Genomic DNA, 22,177 nt, shown 5'->3' with positions numbered 1-22,177 from the left:
TGTTGCAAATGGTGCAATTTGATGCATGTTTTTGCGCGTTTTATCGACGTGAAACAGTCCCACTTGTTTAAGGTAGCAGTATATTTTAGTGTAGATTATTATTGAACAATTTGCCTATAAAATGGTATAATTCAAATACACTTCTTGTATTAATTCTTTTCACTGAATATCATGAACGCGACTGAACCCGAGCGAGCGGAGCGAGCGGAGCGAGCGGAGCGAGCGGAGCGAGCGGAGCGAGCGAGGGGGTAGGGGAGGGTGTGGGAGGGGGTTTTCCCCCTCCCACGGTGAGAACTTTTTACATTTTGATTTTGCAAATGGTGCAATTTGATGCATGTATTTGCGTGTTTTAACGACGTGAAACAGTCCCACTTGTTTAAGATTGCAGTATATTTTAGTGTAGATTATTATTGAACAATTTGCCTATAAATACACTTCTTGTATTAATTCTTTTCACTGAATATCATGAACGCGACTGAACCCGAGCGAGCGGAGCGAGCGAGGGGGTAGGGGAGGGTGTGGGAGGGGGGAAACCCCCTCCCACGATGAGAACTTTTTGCATTTTGATTTTGCAAATGGTGCAATTTGATGCATGTTTTTGCGTGTTTTAACGACGTGAAAGAGTCCCACTTGTTTAAGATTGCAGTATATTTTAGTGTAGATTATTATTGAACAATTTGCCTATAAAATGGTATAATTCAAATACACTTCTTGTATTAATTCTTTTCACTGAATATCATGAACGCGACTGAACCCTCCTACGGTGAGAACTTTTTGCATTTTGATGTTGCAAATGGTGCAATTTGATGCATGTTTTTGCGTGTTTTAACGAGTTGAAACAGTCCCACTTGTTTAAGGTTGCAGCATATTTTAGTGTAGATTATTATTGAACAATTTGCCTATAAAACAGTATAATTCAAACACACTAGTCTTCTTGTATTAATTCTTACACTGAATATCATGAACGCTGTCTGTTCAGCAATCAAACAGAAAAAGCATGCACACGAGGGTGTAGATAGGGGCATATCCCCTCCCACACGAAGGTGATTTTGCATTTTCAGACCTGAAATTCAGCGATCTGGTGCAAATTTTTGGTGCAACACTTTTTCATCGAAGTGTTAAAATCACGGAATTTAGCTCTTATTCCGAATGTGCACCATCTGTGCGTATGTATTAAGTCTAGTGAGGTAGAACTTAGGGGAAGGGGGATTCCCCCTCCCTCTCGCGGAGCTTTTGCGTTTTTAGAATTGAAATAAAGCGATCTTGGTATGTCTAGCCACAGTCTACTTCTTTGCATGGCGGGGGGGGGGGGGGCGAGCAGGGAGAAGGCGCTGGCGAGTGTTATCTCCACTCTTCCCTTCCGATGGAGCTTATATCTTTTTAAGGTTGAAATTGAGATATCTCGTATACGCATAATACGCATATTTGATGGAATCAACATTTGGGTAATCAAAAAAAGAAACAACAACTGATGGGGGGGGGGCTGAGGGAGGAAAGGGTCGATTAAAAGGGGAAATTCCCCTTATACATGAGGGAACCTTCAGTTTTCGGAATATTAGTGAAAAGTCTTGTGCACTCAGAATTATTCAGATTTTTTTGTAAATCTAAAAAGTGTACTTAGCTATAGGGAAAGAGGCATAACGTTAGAGGGGGAGGGTTTGGGAGGGGGATACCCCCTCCCAAGCACGAGAGATTTTGCATATTTTGAATTGAAATTCAACGATCTGGTGCACACTTTGAGTGAAATATTAAAAAAAAAAATATCTTATTTGATGAAAGGTTGCAAAGGAGACCCGCTTCATGTGCATGCATACAGTATACACGCATTTTTTTTCCGCCTCCCAAATCCTCGGTCCAAATCTTAGGGGGGGCGACCGCCCCCATCGCCCCCCCCCCCCCCCCTGGCTGCGCCAGTGCAATGACACATGCCACAACGTTTCAGATAACCTCGAGTTTATTTCATTTACGTACCCTAAGACTTTGTTAGAGTCATGAACAATGACTTTAATAGTCATATGAAGATTCTTGTATCAGATTGCAGGAGCTTGCTAATCATGCTTGTCATAGCAGGTTTTATTTCTGTGTGTTTTCTCCAGGTAAGATAGAAAAGAATTGAAAAAAAAAAATGGTTTGCACAAAGTATGAAGGCCTACATAAAGCGGGGATTTCAAATCAATGTAAGAAGTGTCAGATGATAAAGTGCACTCAAAGTTTCGTTTGTAAGTAACAATATGCACTGATGTAATGTTTTGATATGTGTTCTGGTATAACGAGACGTCTTCCATACGTTCCACTGTTATAAAAATGCTTATTACAGATACCTGCAGGTAATAACAGAACGTTAATAAACCATGCTGTTTATTATGGCTGGGGTCCTTTAATTTTCAGCACGAAACGAAATAAGTTACTGAACAATGGAATATTGTATTCGTTCACCGCGTTGTGACGTCATTCGGTCAGTCAACTTGTACATTGCAACATACTCTTATCGTAGAAGGGTGGTGGCAACTTGTCGGGAACCACTCGAGTTTGGTGGTGATGCAAATGGCAGGTTGTTGTGGGGAATTTTGGGCCTTGCTTGTCATCAACTGTTCGGGCGACAGATATGAAGTCACGCATTCTAAACTTGGCTTGTTGTGGGTTTCCAAAACGGACACTGTATACGTCATGGGTGCTCTTCAGGTTACTGTGTTTGAGCCTGAGCTTCGTTTTTTCCTCACAGCCGTGACTGTATTGATTGTGTTCCCTTCCGCGCCCTTTCCATCATGCCCATGATGTGAACTTGTGAACGTACAGAGATCAGGACCACGCACAGTTCCCATCAAGTCCTTACATTCCGGTGTATTATACCATGTGTTTGTCGTGGCTTGTCGCCTGGTTAGGCATGGAATACCGCAAAGAATAGAAAATATTTCCTGTTTTCAACATGGAATATTTTCGTTCTACTTCTTTCTATTTTTTCTTCTTTTTTTTCCAGTGGGTTTCGCTTTTAAATCAATGTCAGTTATTCGGGGTATTATTATCATTACTGAGGTATATTGCACCATAAACGGATTTTTGTTGTCAATTCTTACATTAAAATTCCTTTAAATATTGTGTGTGTGTGTGTGTGTGTGTGTGTGTGTGTGTGTGTGTGTGTGTGTGTGTGTCACCACCATGATATGAGATACTGCTATAGATAAAGATATAGACATCTATGGGACTAGTATTAAAGTATAATATAGACAGAAGTGAAGAGAATGTACATATTTTCTACAGATGCTTCATGTCACAGCACTTTCGTGCCAAAATTTGTGTGCCCTGGCCATGATTATTATGTCATAGTATCATAGACATAATAAATGAACAGACATAGAAGGGAACATACAGATTTGTCGAATAAGTACTCCGTCGTAGTCGATGCTGTTGTGTGCATTTTGTGTGTATAATAAGTGTGTTTGTGTGGGTTGAACGTGTACAAACGTGCATTGATATCCGTGTGTGCGACATTTTTGTGTGTGTGTGTGTGTGTGTTAATAGTGCAATAAGATTATCAGTGTGCACATAGGGCACGTTAAGATCTTAAATCGAAATCTATGTAGGCAATAGTCTCAACGCTGCTCTTTGGGTCACTGATCAGTGATAGCAGTCATAACATCTTTATGACAAAAAAACCCCCAAAACAACGGCATAGAAATACAAGAAATTCATCTGAAGATTCAGCAAATGGAAGGATGAATATAGAAAGGAGCATAAACCACAGGACCTGTATATAAATTCATCTTCCTTATTGATGAGAAGGCCCAATTTGACACGCAGTTCATAGTTTAGGCCTACTTCGCCCTGTATACTGTTACAGTTCTCTTTTCATGACCATTTTATGGTGTCTTTAAACACTGTGCAGATCTCTCTCAACATTAGAAATGTCCTCATGGTGTTCAAAAATTAATTTCTTCGGTGTTTGATCATTGGAAAGATGAGTTATAGCTCAAGTACCGGTTAACAGCTAATTGTATAGTTCCGATAATCTGACGCTCCACCGCCCCCCCCCCCCCCCCCCACCCCCCAATTTTCCCTGCAAGAGGGCGTACTAACCGTATATCCAGTGGACGTGCTTGATGTCGAATGAAAATTCCAGATGCAGAATGAGCGATGGCAGTGCAGTTAGTTTGGTTTTGCGATGCACCGCATTTCTTTACTTTTTTATGAATATGCCTTTTAGCATATACAAGTGTTGATATGGACTTTGATTGAAGGAAGTGAATTCTTACTTTGTCTTTCTGTTGCTGTGACATCTCATCGTGTGGCGAATGTTTTATAAATGGCATGCTTGCTGTTTGAACTCTGAGAAAATCTTCAAACCATATCACTGAGGCAAGAAGGTCGTTAGGGGAAATATGGCTTGGTTTGACCAACGTCATTGGCATAGTACTATACAATACTGAGTAATTACCATGATGTAAAGAGTTTAATTGCAAAAGCCAATACACTGTATATCCATTTTTTAATCAATTTGAATTATTTGATATTGAAGTTGCTCTTTAGTGAAAAAAAACACTTAGAATTTTTGTGATCACTTTGATGACATCTTAAAAAAAAAAGTACAGTAAGCAGTGCAGTATTGGAAAGATTAATGGACCTTACAAAACTTTGATCTGTTTTTCATTAAAACTTACTCTTCAAACCCTCTTGGGAACTTCAGCCCGTTGTCGTGCAGATGAGGAATGAATTGATGAAAATCACAAAGATATGTCAATATCATAAGGTGATGAAAATTAATAACAATATATCATTTTATCATCCTTCCTAGAAAAATCTTGATTATATTTAACCAAGGCTGTGGTTCTAAATACAAGCACACATGTTGAAATGTACTTGAAAAAAAAAGTATAAGAAATAAAGAATTGTCGTGTTCTTAGGAAATATTATGCTTATTTCCATTTTTTTCTATCTATTTATCTTTAGTGCCTCCAATGGTGGTTCATACATACAATCAAATAGCAAGAAAACAACAACGTAAGACTTTTATGATACATATTTGATTTCCCGGACATTGTAAATAATGCACCAACAGCCACTCAAAGCTTGTTAAGAGGAACCTTGTTTTTCTATATTTTCTTAGTTCTTCAGCTTGTCAGTTAGCGAATAATTTCTGCAGACTTCAAACCTGAAATTCTTGTCGTCAAAATACATGTATTAATGATGTTTTGTAAGATACGCTGCATGTGTCCGTTGTCTTGTCTTTTCATTCACACCCTACAAAATACTCGCTAGTAACCATCATTGTTGCGCAGCGACGCTAACATGAACAGCGCCATCTTCCTTTTAAGCGCCACTTCTAGCTTAACTTCCAGCCGTTGTAGTAATGCAATATTTTTGTTTTCAAAGTCTTTGCAGAGTTCGTCTAGAACAGTGAATCACCTTATTAAAAAAAAAAAACTATCAGGGAAATAATGCACGAACCCATTGACGATAAGTCCATCGAACCATTTAGTGATCTAGATTAAAGTTTCTCACGAATATGGCAATACATGCTCAAAGAACAATTTCGATACAAATAGGATGCATGGTGTCATACTATTATGTGTACTTTATTTATTTATTTATTTATTTGTTTATTTGTTTATTTATTTATTTTTCAAGTCTTCTTTATAAAAGCAGGGTAGTCCCATTCAAGCCGCAAGGCCTGCTTTCCAAGAGAACTTGCTATAACAAATCACATTCCAATGTCATATAATACAATATACTTTACAAGCATATCATACAATAATACATTTCGGAAAAGTGGGAAATTTACGTATAGACAGACAAAGGAGAGAGAGGAAGTCTGGGGAGTGGATATGAAGAATAGTCCTATACATGCGCATACAACTTGCAAAGAAATGAGAAATCAATCAACCGCTTGGATTGAACCGTTAAGTTTAAAAAGCGATAGAGTGAGGCGGAGAGTTTGCTAACTGTATATACGGGTATAATGAGTTGAATAGCTTTAATTTGCTGCTTTGATTCTGAAAGAGACTGCTTCTTGTACTCAGTCTTGGGTTTAGCTAGGCACAGTTGATGCACTGAGGCTGATTTTTTTTTAGGATGTGGACGCTCGTCTTCTTATACGGTAACCAGGAGCAGGACCATTCAAAATTGTGTATGTATGCTAATTACGTGGTAATATTCCACTCTGTGTTGAATGGATTGTATAACTTTATAGAACTAAGCATAACTTGAATTGGCATGTAATAAGCTGCATCAAAAAACGACATTATTTATTTTGACTCCTCTGTAAAGTTCATTATTTTTTTTTCTTTGATGGTGAACCCCACACAGTTGAACAATAATCAATATGACAAAGAATCATATAGAAATATCACCACTTCGGCTTTGCTCACAAATCAATATCTGACAAAGTGTAGCCTTTAGTGATGACCCTACATAAATTTGACATTTTGTTTACATTTTTGTGTGTGTGTGTGTGTGAGATGACTGAAACCTAATCCCAACCTAAGCATTATCAACAATTCAGTGCAAATTTCATCAGTTTCTCTCCTGAGGCACTTTAAGACTAAGCTTGTCATATAACTGTGTGTTTCTGTCCGTTTTCTTTTCTTTTCTTTTTTTTTGGGGGGGTCAAATACTGTGGTAGGACAACTTGGTGATAATTATGTAATAGGCCTACTATCGATATACACTATTTGGATATGCGTTGTATTCATGTAGGACCTACTAGTATAATGGCTCTCAATGATGTAATCGTGTGATGTATTGATTGAGCATACTAAAAATTGCGGGTGAATATTTGTGCTAATGAAACATTATTTTTATCAAGGTGGTGGAAATTGGTATGTCATGGCTGTCCAAACATGATACAAGCGGATAAAGCTATTACTGAACAGAGATGTCTTGAATAACAGACTACTAGTAAACTTCACACGTTCGGATATGACGTCAGTGACAGTAGAGAGAAGCTGAGGAACTCTTTCCTAGTATAAGTATGCAGACGCTAAGAGATATATATCACAGCTCTATAGATTTTTGCTTTAAAAATATTATTTCTTCAGTTGAAATTGACATTAAAAATGTAATCGAAATGACGCACTACTTTAGTTTGATTATACTGATCGTTGTAACCATATAGATATCATTACCTTCCTTTTTTGTAAATGCATTATGTCTGTGTACACAGACTATTCCATTAGCGGGCATTGGCGGATCGTGTGCAAAGAAGAAAAAAAAAGACCGAGATTGGGAAGGGATGGTACCGCGCTGTAGTCGTACGTGGGTATGCTAGCTGCAGCGCTCGGCGCCTTTTGAATGCACACTATAGTACAGAGTGCCACCACCTATTCAAAGCTACTCTCCTTGATAATGCACACTCTCGTGTCGAGGCTCTAAGGACGCACAACACACGCATGTTGTCGGAGAGCGCGTGTTCTGTACAGCATCAGTGAGTGTGCACGCAACCGGCGCTCTCTTTTTACCACTACTCCGCTCACAATTTAGACGTTCGGAGAGGCGAATATCTTTTAATTCTTCTCTCGAATTAGGTTAAAACAAAACCTCATCCTTCTACATCAAAATGGGCAACGAAGACGAAACAACTTTTGGGCAGCGTATGTCAGCAAGGTGGAATGGATTCCTTAAATTCCTTTGGAACTCAGAAACGAAGGAATTTCTCGGCAGAGGAGGAAAGAGCTGGGGTAATTTTCCGCAATCATGTATTGTACACTTGCGCTTGCGCCTTTTTAGTCTTTACTCAGTCCACATGTCTGCTTCTTGCATGCTGTGCATAATGCCGGCCGGATTCGGCGGCGACGTTCATTCGTACAACTTTAAAATGTGTCATTTTCCACTATCAAACGTGAAACGATGCTATGAATTTACGGTACATTGAACTGATTATTTGCATAGCAACAATGCAGATTCTTAAAGGATATGTGAGTGTTTTATTTATCCAGTAGCTGTCCAGAATATATAGGCCCTAGTTTTGTCATCGCAAGATCTGACTGCCAGGTCGCTCGCGCTTGTTCTTTTCAGGGAATGTCGATAGAGCTTTTTTTTGCCTAGGCGCGGCGTATTACACGGTCCAACTCTTGCTAACCGTTAGGTCTAACGTTTAGAGTTTCTAGCTGTCTAGTACAACCATCACAAGTATTAAACGTTAGAATTTTAGTCTTGTGTTACTGGTCAGTGCAAAGTGTAGTTGAGAAGATATTTGATGGCCTGACGTTTGGTCTATCATACAGTAGTTTAGTGTTATAACTCTGGAACGAACTTGGTTGCCTCTGCTCTCCTAATGTTACAAACATATTTTAAGTCTTTCATTTGTTCCGAACTTCGGCTGGGTCTCCCAAGAGTGTGTGCATACTTGCCGTACTGTTCAGTGTATACGCCATAGACCCCGTTATCATCAAACCAATTGCAGTACAAGGCCGGCCGCGGTACATGTATCACAAATTTTTGGCATGATAAATGCATGCGGGCCCAATGACTTTCTTTTGGTATACCAAAAGCGGGGGATGGCCCAAGTCCCGCCTTTTCTTTTTTTTTTTACGGTTAAACCCACTTGGCTGTCAAGTAGCGATTGCCGGGGGGGGGGGGGGGGGGGGGGGAGTTTAAATGTGCATGTACATAAACGATGTAGAGCACCACTAACGGTAAGACAGGAAAAAAAAAGAACATGCTAAAGGAAACTTGATTCCTGGGTGTGGCTGAACAAGGCAGTGTAAATGTGGAAAAATACATAGCCGAGTACCACAACGTAGGCGGGCCTTGGGCTGGCCCTCCACCACTGTAAATACATTGTACAGTACTGTATGCAGCGAGTCAAATTGTATGGAAATCATTTGATATTTCCTGACAACTTTGCAAGTGGTTAGATTTGCGATCAGCAAATTGGATGGATACAGCAATTTGATGGATGAATGTACGCATTCATGTTACATTCATGTCTGGATCAGAGTGAATACTTTTGCATGTTGTCAATTTGTGAATACATGTAGCACCAAACTTGCAAAATACACAAAAATAAAAACTCTGCAAAGTACAGTACATATTGTATGCTTATAATCAGTAAAGTCTTTGATTTATGTTTTGATTTTGATTGTTTTTAATGATGGTGGAATGTACGTATGGATCTCTCACATTTGCATTGTGGAGGCCTTGAATCAAAGTAACAGTGTCAGTGCTGCATATAATATGGATCATCAGAGCAATACTGAAACTAAGAACTGACCATTATTTCTGTGGAGCATAAATGTCATTAAATAGTTTTGAGTTGTGAGGTGCTGTCTTCAATGAATGTAAAAGTCTTACACTTTGTTTTCAGACAAATCATAGATTATAGCGGGGAATAATTTTCCTGGTATCGCATTGCAATTTGCTATGCATAATACAACTGTTGCACAAACTTTCTGTTGTGTAGCAGTTTTCTTCTATAGAAATGCACAGGATAGTGTTTGAAGTATTATTCATCAGCTGACATTTATCATCAAATTTGAGTTCAAAATTATTCCCTGTATTGTGGCTTACTGTTTCTTTTTCCATGTTGTACACATCTGGTGTTGGGAGTTTTATTGTCATGTAGTCATTTAGTTGTTAAAATCGTAGAGGTCTCTTGCATTGTCACTTTGAAAAGTGCAATTTTCTCATAAAATTTACTTCATATGCACTGAAACCATAGCCTTATCATTTGATTGTAGCAGACAGCACCTAGATCATAATGTATTGGCTAAACGAGCACACCCACTTCGATGCCAATCCAGGAAACTATTCTCGTCCTGGAAGGAAACAGTGGCTTGTGTTGGCCCAAGTTCGACTGTGTTTGCATTTAAACTGTATAAGAGATCAGATCTTGGTATCATCTTGCTGCAGAGAAAACGATCAAGCATTTAAAACAGTATAGTGTGGATATATGCTGTGTGTCTGCAATTTGCATGAATGTGATGTGGAAAGAGATCTATAGCTATTCAATGCCAATACCAATCTTGAGGTTATTGTTCGTCTAGAAATGCCAAGAGTTACCTGTATGTGTGTAATATTAATTAGCGAATGTCATGTGATGAGTTGTTACACACTTTAAAAGATAGTGGTTTACAATCCTGTTTCTTGCTTTGCTACATTTCTATGAAATGCAAGCCACTAAACCTCTTACAACTGTAATTTGCTACCTTTGCAAGGATGGTTGAATATGAAAGTTTTGTACTTTCAGCTTAAAGGGTGTGTACAGTTTTGGTCGAGATGAAGATGTAGCTTTTAATGTTTTGCGAGAAATTCAGAAACCACTCTATGAAATGTCAAAGAGCATGCAATTTTAAATGGTATCAAAAGTTTATTTGATGAAAATCGGTTTTGAAATGGCTGAGATATCCAAAAACAAGGTGAAACAAAGAGATCCTAATAAAGTTGTGGCATGTCACCTTTTATTATTAGCACTTATTTGGATATCTCAGCCATTTGAAAACCAATTTTCATCAAATAAACATTGAATTCTTCTTAAAATTACACGCTCTTTCATATTTCATAAGAGGCTTTTCATTATCTCACTTAGGAATGTTCAAAACACGAATCCCCACCTCAACCGATACTGCACAGTCCCTTTAAGATGCTTGCTCATTGCTGTTTTTTTTGTGTTTTTCCGTTGAAGGATTTAGATTATGAGAGGTCGTGTTGGATGATAATGAAAGTTGGCAGCACAGTTTCAGTGGCTCTCTCATTTGCTACACAAACCAGGGCAAGAACACAAGGGCCCACAAATACTGAATAAGAGAGAATATGAGGGCAAATTAAATGTCAAGTGAAGAAACAAAATTGCATAATGAGATCTAAATTCATGTTCCCTGTCTGATGCTAGTAGTAGTAAACTGAACAGCAGGTGAGCCAATAGCTAACCAGATGATGTCAGTTATAGTTCGTTTTTTGTTTTTTGATGTTTTTTTTTTTTAAGTTGTGCCAAGACCCCTTTGAAGTTGTCCTTGTGTTCATATTTGGTTTGGGGTTTTAATGAGAATGAACCGCAGAAAATTGATGAATGAGTTTCACATCAGGAGACCAAGACTAAACCCATAGATCTAATAAATGTCGACCTTGTCATTGGGAATGTGGCGCTGTCTTAGAACATGCCCAAAGGCTTCAGATGAGATGACTTTTCAATTGAATTTTTGCTTTACATTTAAACATGTGTATTGCATCAATTACATTTATATCATTTTGTTCTGCTTCATGAAGTTTTTTGTTTTTTGTTTTTTGTTTTTTTTTTTGTTTTGGTTTTTGTCATTTATAGGGCCTGATGCAAACGACCTTGCAATGAAATAGATACATTCAGTGTAGCACTCTTAGAAAGTCTTGTTTGAAGAAGGCTGTGTGAAAGTTTAGAATGAGTGCAGTACTTGTAAATGGATGAAGCAGTAGGCAAGTGATGGGAAGGGGATAAGTCTTCATTGAATATTAAAGGGGACCTCCACGTGATTTTCAGACTTTTACATTTGAACAACTATAAATTAGTTGAACTGAGTACAGAGTTGCAGAATTTATAGTGTTTGGGATGAGGAATGGGAATGTTTTCAAAATTTATAACAAATTGCAATGAGCAAGGATGATGACATGGCAGCCTCACCATTGGAATGCATGAGTCGGGGCTCCAGGAAGCAGAACAAAAGAAGAAGGCATGCAAGGATTCTACACAGGTGAACTTGTTGAGCAAGCAGTATTGTAATGGAATAACACTACTGCATTTCTAAAATATGTGAGGCTATGCTGTCATCAACACTGTTCAGTGTAATTTGTTAAAGATTTTGAATTTATTGATTTCTCTGCTCGAGGACCACAATAAATTCCGCGAATCTATACATGGAGCTATTGATTTATATACTACATGATGTGAAATTTTAAAAATCATCTGGAATGCCCCTTTAAAGGTAGTGTATAAATGGCATTGCACTGTAAAACATCAACTGCTTTTAACAACAGACATTAGTTATAGCATATCATGAGAAAATGTCTGCTATCTCATGGATGGAATTTTCTTTTCTCTATATGGTGCATGTTTTTCAATGGCATGCGCAATATATTTTGTTCCTCACACTTCAGTGCACAATTAAGTTGAAGAAATATTACTGTCAGTGGTTTCTATGAACCTTGCAATCTGTGGTCGGTAATGCTGGATATGAGAAAATTGAACCACTGACGCTTCAAGCACTCTGGAAATATTTTGGGGTAAGGGCCCTAAACTTCATATTAGAATAGGCAGGTGTCCATTCATTTTACATGTATTTGCCCCAACACTGAGTTCTAGTTGCCACTGGCAGGTGGGTTTATACTAGCATCATTAGTTTTACTATCTCTCCCATGAATAAAAGGAAGAGTGAAAATGTCCCAGGTTGTTCTCTTGAGAGCAGGAGGCGTGTCTGAATGCACTTTGGAGGGTCAAGATGAGCTGAGCAGGGGATAGTGTTCACCAGGCCATCCAGATGAAAGCATCGTGTCTCACAGGCACATCTGTCTTCGGAATAATTGTGTGGGATGCTATTTTAGATGGAATGGTGACAACTGGACAACCTTTCCTTCTTAGAGCTGTTTCTATCAAAGTCATAGGCCACATCATCATTTAAAAATTATCATACATGTACAATGTATGTATTGGGGGGGGGGGTGGCCATGGGGTTAAGGGAGGATTTCTGCAGGGTTATTCCATACTATTTTGTGAGAATTATGACTATAAGAGACAGGGATACCAGACTTCAGGCAAAAGCCTGAATTTGGGCCCTGGTTGAATCAAATTTCAGGCTCTTTCATGTGCAAACCAGCTTCTTGAAATTGTAGATGTTTTTCATGTACTCTCTTTCACTCTGACTGGCATCCCTGAAGAAAGCACTACAAGCTGTAAAATACGTGAATGCAGTGATATTATGGCCTGATGCATACTTCTGTGCCAAAGACTGCTAAATACTGCCTTAACTAAAGAGACGGTATGCAAATTTAATAGACCAATTGTGCAGAATGTATATACATTTCCATGGAGTGATTCCACATTTCAGACCAATCATAAAGATGTTGTGCAATGCAGCAGTCACCTATGACATTTTTCACGTCATCTTTGAATATTGCACCCGGGCCTTCTTGAGCCTCCCCCCGCATGAGAATGAGGCAGTGGTCAATAATGTGGCATCGCGAGAATTAACTTGAGCTTGTGCATACAAGATGCCCACAAGATACTGTACATGTGTGGGGAAAGTGTGCATGTGATCCGAACATGCTTACATCAGTGCCTTGTGTATCCACCTTCTGCTAGGTTTATTGCTTTCCTCATATTTCTGCGGCCGTTAGGTATAGTCTTGGTGCAGTCGAGACAAACTGCTGGCTTGCTCATGTTTTAGAATGCGAATTGGGGGGCACTACCCTAGTAGAAGCCTGCCTAGATTGGGCTATGATTGCACACTTGGAATTGATTGAGGTACAAGTGATCATCAATTAGAACCCTTGGTCAGTGCAATTTGAATAGAATTCCTCCAGAGCCATAAAGCTTAATAGGGCCACTGGCATCCACCCACTCGACTCGTTTGCAGATAGGTGATCTTAAAATCTATATAAAGTCACCCTTTGTTATACAGAGTGCTGGTGATTTGAAGTTCAGAAGGACATAGGGACACATGTGGATTTTGCAGGTAAAAAGCAAAGTATCAAGAGACCAAAGGCTAATCCATATATTGACACAGGATAGATAGCATGCCTTGTTGTAGAATCCATGGGTTCAAAGGAGAGAGCAGCCTATTGAACCATGGCTTCAGGTATTGCATGGATAATAGGTACACCTCTACACTGTTTGTGTGTGTTTGGGGGGGGGGGTGCGAGGTAATATGGGACCATCAGTTGTTTCAATTGTAAGTGAAGAGATTAGAGTATCTGATACCAATGCTGGGTGTAGACTTTAATAGTGTTCCTGTAAATACCTGTTGATTGATTAGCTATTGGCTACAGCATGTCAAGCACCACTCAACTTGATTTCCACATGAAACATTGCAATTAAAAAGTAATAGCCCTCATATTGCAGGGGAGTGAGTATGTTGTGATAATTGGTCTTTACATCTTCATTTTGGAGAGTTGGTTCCATCTGACAAAAAAAAAAAACAATTTATAAGCCCCCCCCCCCAAAAAAAAAAAAAAAAAAAAATCACTAAACCTTACTACATGTACATATATGAATGTTCTGATATTTTTCATCATGCCAAGGACATATCAAATAATCGCAGTTTACATCAATTCTAATTTAATGATTCAGATGCCACTGAAATTTGATGTCATTATCAGGCCACCAAATTTCCAAAAAGGCCATATTTTGGTGACCTGATCAGGCAGCTGAAATTCAAATGAATTTTCACATTTCCTTTTATTTTGGACCACTACATTATCTTCTTCGGGCCACCCAAATTTCACATTCAGTGGTTTTAGTGACCCGAACGTACAATACATACTTTGTAGTGTCTAGCCCCCCAATATGATCTTACAACAGGCGTGCAGTCCGAATGTTATTTGAGCATAATCTTGTTCATTGCCATTTACAAATAGGCTTTTAGTGCTTTCATTATATTACATTGATCACATTCAGACTTTTTTTTTTCTTTCGCATAGACTCCCATGTATCCCGCAGTGCCTTGCAAAATTTGTTCACGAGTCAGCTTTGCTGCCCTCATTGTATCTGAATTGAACAAATTGTGATCATGCAGTTGACACGTCAAAAATTTAGAGTTACATGAAGATGTTGAACATGAGAAGCCTTTTGAACAGTCAATCTTGTAGTGCCAATTTGATTCATGCATTGAAACAATTCTGATCATATCACAGTTGCAGCAACAGCTCACAGTTTGTATAAATTACAGCTTCAATTAATAGGTACTTTGCAAATGTATTCCCTTGGGCATACACATGTATTGCTAGGTCCAATCATCGGTATATATATTTTAGCCCTATAATGAATATGCCACACTAATTGCCTGGCATTTGAGCTGTTAAGTGGTTCAGACCCGAGAGTATACCGTGAGACAAGTGTAATTTATAGGGCATGGGGCATGCCGGTGTGTGAGAGTGTATGAAATGTAGCAACGCATGCATCTGCATGCCTCCTAATATTACCTGCTGACCTGTATATAGCTGCATGCATGCATTTGTATGTGTGTGTGTGTGTAGTGTGTGTGCCTATCTGTGTTCGCTTGAAATGACAGCGGTGCCAGTACATGGTGAACTGCGAAGTATGGGTTCCTCCAAATGCCAGCTTTCCCAACATACTCTCATGCAGGCTTTACGTGGTAGGCTACCCTGCGTTGCGTTTACATGTACCACTCGCTGTAACATGCAGCGCAAGGCATTTGCACACGGCGGCGGCAGTGAGGAATCATTATGTAATGCATGGCCACAATGCAGTTTCTAAACCGTGTGTGCATGTCGCACAGCGAAGAAGTGCCGTGAACTACGCACTGATAGTGTATACTAGTGGTGTACAGTGTGCAAACTACATCATGTAGTATGTTTTATACACACAGTGCCCTGTGTACACACCAGGTTCCCACAAAATTGCTTGCTCAGGGCAATTTGTACTTATTGTTTGATGTGTAAAATTATTGGTTACCTGCCTGCATATAAAAAATGTTTTATTCCCTTGCCCAGTTGTCCATATGTCCATTTTTAATAGGAAAATGACTGAAATGGTTTTATAAATGCTGCCTTGCTCTAATGTTGTGTTGGCCCAACTAGAGTTACAGATGTAGTAGATTATCAGTAGGATTACACAGGCGACATTTTTATGAGAATTATGACAGAATGCAAGAATGCCGTCAGTTCTACCAAGATTGACATACATTGTACTTGGCACGATCATGACAAAGTAGGAAAACGAAGTAATGTATTGAGTGGACTCACCTCGATCAGCCCGGTAAAATGCTATATTCATCAAACCAGGTCCTCTGTTGAAATTGGCATAGATGATATTTCTATAAGATCTAGATTAGATTTAGTACGAATGAATTGTTCCACCTCTGATCAATAATGCAATTACTTACAAGTTGTATTACAATGTGATAGTAATCACTGCACAATCAAAAAACAAGAAAAGGCTTATTTGCATGCTAAGTCAGTCATAAATGCTGCAAACTGATGAAAATTTTAAGAAAATCAAGTGTTAGAAAATCATGATGATCTTAATATCACATAATTGTCACTGTAACATTGATACCAACCTGTAGGCCATTCTTAATTGTGGACAATATCTCACACAAACAATAAACTTCAATCACAGAAATATGACCTTTCTTACATTTGCACACACACACACACAAATGTACAATGTATACTGTGTTTTACCTTCCTTTAAATATAGATGGCCTCAATATACTATTACATCTGTTGTAACAGTGAAAATTTGTTTAAATTTAGCTCAATTGGCTGATTTCAGGATACTCCATTTGTTTATAATTGCAAGGATTAGAATTTTGGCATAAAATTCAAGATTTCATGAAACATTTTTGTCTTATGTATCATGTAGATTAATTGAGTGCAAGAAAGATTCAACCCTGCAAGATATATTTCTGTGTTCGCGGAACATAAAGCATAGTCAGGTAGGGGGAGAACTATATTTATTTTTGGATAATTAAACTTTATGATAAAAGGAGAAAAAGCAAAGAGAAGCACACCTACTAGTGCCAGTTATTTTACAATGTATACTAGCAAAATTTGACCATGCAGGTACATTTTGGCATGGAAGGGGTAAAGGCACTCGGTTGCTATATTAGGCTGGGATTTCCACCAAGCTTTTGCTTTTCATATGATTAATTCATGGAAAGTTACTGTTGTAGTATAATGGGGATTACAATCTGCTCTCAAACTAATTGATTCTGTACATTGTAGCAACCCTTTATTACCTCCGCCAAGGGGGGAGGTTATGTTTTCGTTACCGTTGGTTGGTTGGTTGGTTTGTTAGTTCGTTTGTCCGTGTGCAAAATAACTCAAAAAGTAGGTAATGGATTGGAATGAAACTTGCAGGAAAGGTTGAGAATGACACGAGTAACAAACGATTAACTTTTGGTAGTGATCCAAGAATATTTGGGGAATCTATGAAGGATTTTGATATTTTGGCAGGTAGGGTCAATGAGCTTGGGAGTTCAGGCTGCGCGTACTTGAGGTTTGCATGCGTGCACTAAAGTGCGTACTCTAGTTTCTGCTGGGCGAGGCGCGCCGCGCAGCTGAGGGTTTATGACGTAACAAAGGCTTCTATATTGGGAAATCAGGCGACTCTCCGCACACAATGCTGTAAGTGCGTATGGGTGGAAATCACTATATCTCTATGGAACATAAGATCAGTGGGACAGTGGAAATGAGCTGCATACTTGGCGGAGGTCTACGCTCTCAGAGTGCTTCTCTAGTTTAAAAGGCAGAAAGATGGTGTGTCGTTTTCAGTTACTATATTGATTACATGTAATGCAGGGTGAGAAAGCAAACTGCGGCTCACGCTTCCGATGACAGATTCTAGACAGATTATAAGGGTGATTGATTTTAAACTTTAACAAAGAGAACTGTACATATTTGAGGCCAACTCTATCTTTCTTTCAATCATATGATTGTGCATTTCAGTATCTGTGAGGTATGCAATTTACATCCTGGAAATGTGTGAACAGGAAATCAGAAAGTAGCCTAATCATGAAGGGATGTGGCTGTATGCTTGACTCATGCGGAAATGATTGAGAAGTATTATTCAAACGCAAGTTGTCCCAAAGAAAGAGCTTTTTGGAGCATAGATGCGAAAATATACGGTATGTGGATTTCATTGACACAGGGCTGTGGATGTGAAATATGAAAACAAATTTCCTGTTTTTGAAAATGCATATTAGGGCATGCAGTAAAATGTCACAACAGTCTTCGTGTTGGTATAACAAGCTGTTTTAGCTAATTAGTGTAAATGAAATACCAGCATTAATTTTTGTAGCCACCTGTAACAACGGCTGGAGTTGTTGAAGAGATGTCTATGAGTATCTGCTACTGTGCGGGTCCTTCAGGCGACTCGGCGGCCATGTTGGATCAACAGACAAGCCAGACTTGTGCACTGTATTTGGTAGTGTTGCGAGTTGCATCAGTGTTTGTGTGTGTGTGTTTGTGACTCGTATGGAATATGACAGACAGTTTTAAAAGACTAGAGAATGAGAACGAGAGATGCTTTGTCATCAGCCTTGATAGGTTTCATCACCAAGGAGATGAAACAAAAAAAAAAAAAAGCTCACAGCATCCAATGTCGTTGTGAAAGCGTACTCCCTTATGAGTGTTCCTGTGAATAGAGACTCTTCATTAATTAGATCCAGAGTCTCCTGTACAGATGCCTTTCTACTAGTGTAGGTGTGCGTACATGTATCTCTTGTACAGGGCATGAAGGCAGCCACGCAATTAAACTGTGTTATCACCATACTTGTAAAGCCGATGCGTCTTAGATGCAGACTATTGACACAAACGCTTGTGATGTGTCGCTTCAACAACTACTCGTATGTGACATTTTCGTCAAGATTAATTACTTTTCTGCAGTGGTTCAATGTTAATATTTTATTACCTTCCCCCCCCCCCCAAAAAAAAAAAAAAAAAAAAAAAGTGCCTTTCCATGTAGATCTGGCTGGTGAGATTCTGAAAACAATGCCAGGCCTTTATTTTTTGTCAACTACATCGCAAACCAAATATGACAAATTTATAAACAGAGCTGAAATCAAAATCACATCTGTGTGAATGTCTATTGCCAAAGTTTGATATGCATTTGTAATTTCTTGTGTTTGTGCATTGAGTTTCAAACTTCAATTTCATATTCACATCTTTCATAAGGGCTGTGATTTATTGCGTAAATGGATTACCTTTTTTTCTCGTGTATCCGTGGGAAAATTTAAAAAAAAAAAAGACATTATCAGGATGCACGTAACATGCATTTGAAAGCAAATTGTCTTTGATGGACTTATAAGCTCCTGCCCCCATATCAAGAGATTGGCACCCTGTATTGTCACAGACCTAGAATTAGTTGAAAAGGTGTCTCCCTACATTAGTTTGGGATGCAACACTCAAACCTGATGTTCTGTTTCTACAAAGTTTAGCTTTAAGCGGAGTATACCATCCTCCCATTCTATAATTGACTTTAATAGATCGACATAGTATGGCTGTGGGTAGCACACAGTGTAAAGAGTGTCATGTTCCCTACTGTTACACTAGTGAAGCAGAGCGATCACACATGAGTGTGCACAGTCTCTGTCCGAGTGTCAGCACATTGCCAGCGTGTGTGTGGAGCATGATAGTTCATGCTAATGCAGCAAGCTTGTTAGCTATTCTAGTTCGGCTGTTTTGTGCTACTCGTACAGATGAAGAATGTTGGAAAATGAAGCAATTATAGCCATCGTGTAAGGTGCACAGTTTCATTTCAAGATGCACAGGTGTTCAGAAAACACATTCTCTAAAACATCAGAGTAAGGGGTGGGGGGACGAGGGTGTATCTTTTTTTAAGAGTGGGGGACAAAATTGATCATTGATTTCAATTAATGTTGGTCATTCTTTTGAACAGTGAGCCTGTATAGTGTACAATACGTGTCCAGAGTCAGGGTTGTTTTTTTTGAACCCTTGAACTATGCAAGGTCCAGAAACAACTGTTCCTTCAGTCACTCGTCCATCTGGGCCTGTTCACAGCATTTTCAAAGATAAGTGGGTGTTTGCTATCACCGTAGCTACCATTGTCAGTGCAGATCTGCAGGGAATTATCACCAGCAGTAGTAATAAATCAAATACTGATTAACTTTGCTCACCTACTTTTCATCATAGTTATCAACCAGGAATGCCAGCGTGCAGTCATTGAGAAGTTTGGACTTTACACATCAAAGCCTCCATACTCAGAAAGATATCAACCGATACTGAAATCCAGTGCACAGAAAAAAACAAGAACAAAAAACTTACTGAGAAAATATGTTTCATCATTTCGTGAAGCTGTGATCTTTTGGAAATATCTTTCATAAATTGTGTATCGAGAACATGAATTTTAATTTGCAAGTGACACCACATGTCTGACTCACCATTAACCTTTTGTAGTGTATGGTTATATACTGTGATGGCTTATTGCATCTTGCATGCAGTTTTATTAATGAACTAGCTTTACTATAAATACTCTGTTGCTCACTATCCTTCTAGACTATACACACTCTAAATGCACAATTAGCTCTTGTGCACTTCTTTTTCACCATAGCCTGCACCCATGGTGATACAAAGTTGTATTAGGGCCAATCATGCATTTGCCATGCGGATAATCTGGTGTAGTGCATGCAAGATCATGCACGTCATACAAGAACAGTGCCTTAAAGCCCAAAGAAAGTTCTGGTACGCCTGCAAAAGTTGTCAAATTTTGCTCCAAAATGTGAACGTATGCCTAGGAAATGTGCAGAATAACGCTGTAATAACAAGATATTCGATGGGTAACGACGAAAATGGGAAATATTAACCAAAAACGTTCATTCCCAGAACTTACCCGAACGGGGTCAGGCTAGACTCGGACTCGGGGATAACTCGGCCTCGCTTTGCTTGACGGCGGGATGAGTTGTAAATTGGTTGTCCCTCTGGATTGTACAGCGTTGTACTACGCATATGGGAGCGGCCTGTATAAACTACATTGTAGCGTTCTGGCTACTCGCAGTAATGGTCCGAGTTGTTACAACGCGCGCATCAAAAACCTCTTTGGCGCGCATGCAAAATTAGTGTGCGCCTCTCAAGCACCTCTAAAAACAATCAAAGACGCTTGATAAACAACAACAAAAACTTCAAAGACCGCGCGTCTCAGCAACTGAGGTGATGTGCGTATACTAGTATAGCAAAATAGGCTTGAGGACCGCGCGCTGTCCATTTGTTTTGTACAGGATTAGCACGCACTTTCCTGTCTGCTCATCAAGGCCTCGTTTGGTACCCGTAGTATAGAGTACTGATGAACATGGCGATCACGAACTGTGTGTAAATTGTCTGAAATTGGGTCGAGTTTTCCCTGACACCGAATTAGTCTGGAGCCTTCTGGAATAAAAGTTATTATTTTTCTCAAAATACTCCAAAACGACTCATCATTCTGGCAAACCGCGTCAGCCAGGTAAGTTTCTTTGTAGACTCTTTCGATATATTGCAAGCAAATATGAAATGGTGCCAGACGGGTTCTCAGGCCCTTACCAGAACTTTGTTTTCACTTTAATCTGTCATGAGATCGCATAGAAAACAGAGATGTAATGTGCAGTATTCTCTCATAGTGCCTCAGGAATAGAGAGGAAGCTACCCTTCCCAGTTTATATAATGATATACAGTTTTCTTGTTTTTGTTGTTGTTGCTGTAGCTCATACTCCTGTTTTGTTGTTAAAGTCAGGCTTACACAACTAGAATGTTAGAATTATTGAGCCACAGTTACAACTACAATGTAAAGCCATTTAATTGTCAGGTTGCAAAGCATTGGAAATGAGGTCAAACATTGTATATAAGGTTGTGATGGTTGCAGCATTGTATTTAATCCGAGTGATTGAAACCTGTTACTACTACTTTCATACACCAAGATTGACTAGAACAGGCTGCCCAGGCAGCAACACTCAGCGAGTGTCCAAGTGTGTAACATTTGAGAGCATCGGTGTAGCCTTGGCTGTTCACACTCATGTTTGCAGAGAGATGCATTGTGGGAATGTCATGCATCTTTCCTATGGCGAGATAACATCTGTGATACCAGATCAGGTCGTGAGCAGTGAGATGGACTGCCCTAGAAGAGGGATGCATTGATAATCAACACAAACAGTTTTCAATTCAGATGTGCCGAGAGTGAGTTCTCATAAAAACCACTCAGCGCTGAGCAAATTGGTACGCTCTACAATTCGTTATCCCCCCCGAAGCCTGTCTAGATATCTCTGCAGCGTGTCTCGGTGTCTCTTGCCCGTGGTGAGGGCGCCGAGGCTGTGCAACGATCGGATTTCCCCCAGGACAGTCTTGGCGAGTAGACTAGTATCGATGCATCGACTGTGCGCATATCTAATGAAGGTCAACAGGGATTCTGCCAATGCAGATTGCTGTGGAAGGCCCCCTGTCTACGCACATGAGGGTGCATACGACTGTCAACACACGAGCTAGGCTGACAGCATTGTTCTGTGCAGGGAAGAGTGCACGGTGTCTATACGTCGGTGTAGCGTTTCAGTTGTTC

General features: G+C 39.4%; 1 protein-coding gene across 1 annotated transcript in view; it reads left to right on the top strand.

Moving 5' to 3' along the window:
- Positions 1-7,471: 7,471 nt before the first annotated feature.
- Positions 7,472-22,177, top strand: part of LOC140244511 (sodium/potassium-transporting ATPase subunit beta-1-like) — a 42,849-nt gene continuing 28,143 nt past the window's right edge. Inside the window, exon 1 of the mRNA XM_072324141.1 lies at positions 7,472-7,670. Within this exon, the coding sequence (XP_072180242.1) occupies positions 7,550-7,670 (121 nt within the window). The 5' untranslated portion in view covers positions 7,472-7,549. The remainder of the gene's footprint in view (positions 7,671-22,177) is intronic.

The sequence above is a fragment of the Diadema setosum genome, chromosome 21 (genome assembly GCF_964275005.1).
Source record: "Diadema setosum chromosome 21, eeDiaSeto1, whole genome shotgun sequence".
Classification (NCBI taxonomy): domain Eukaryota; kingdom Metazoa; phylum Echinodermata; class Echinoidea; order Diadematoida; family Diadematidae; genus Diadema; species Diadema setosum.
The sequence above is the reverse complement of the archived record's forward strand: the minus strand, read 5'-3'. Positions and strand labels throughout refer to the sequence as shown.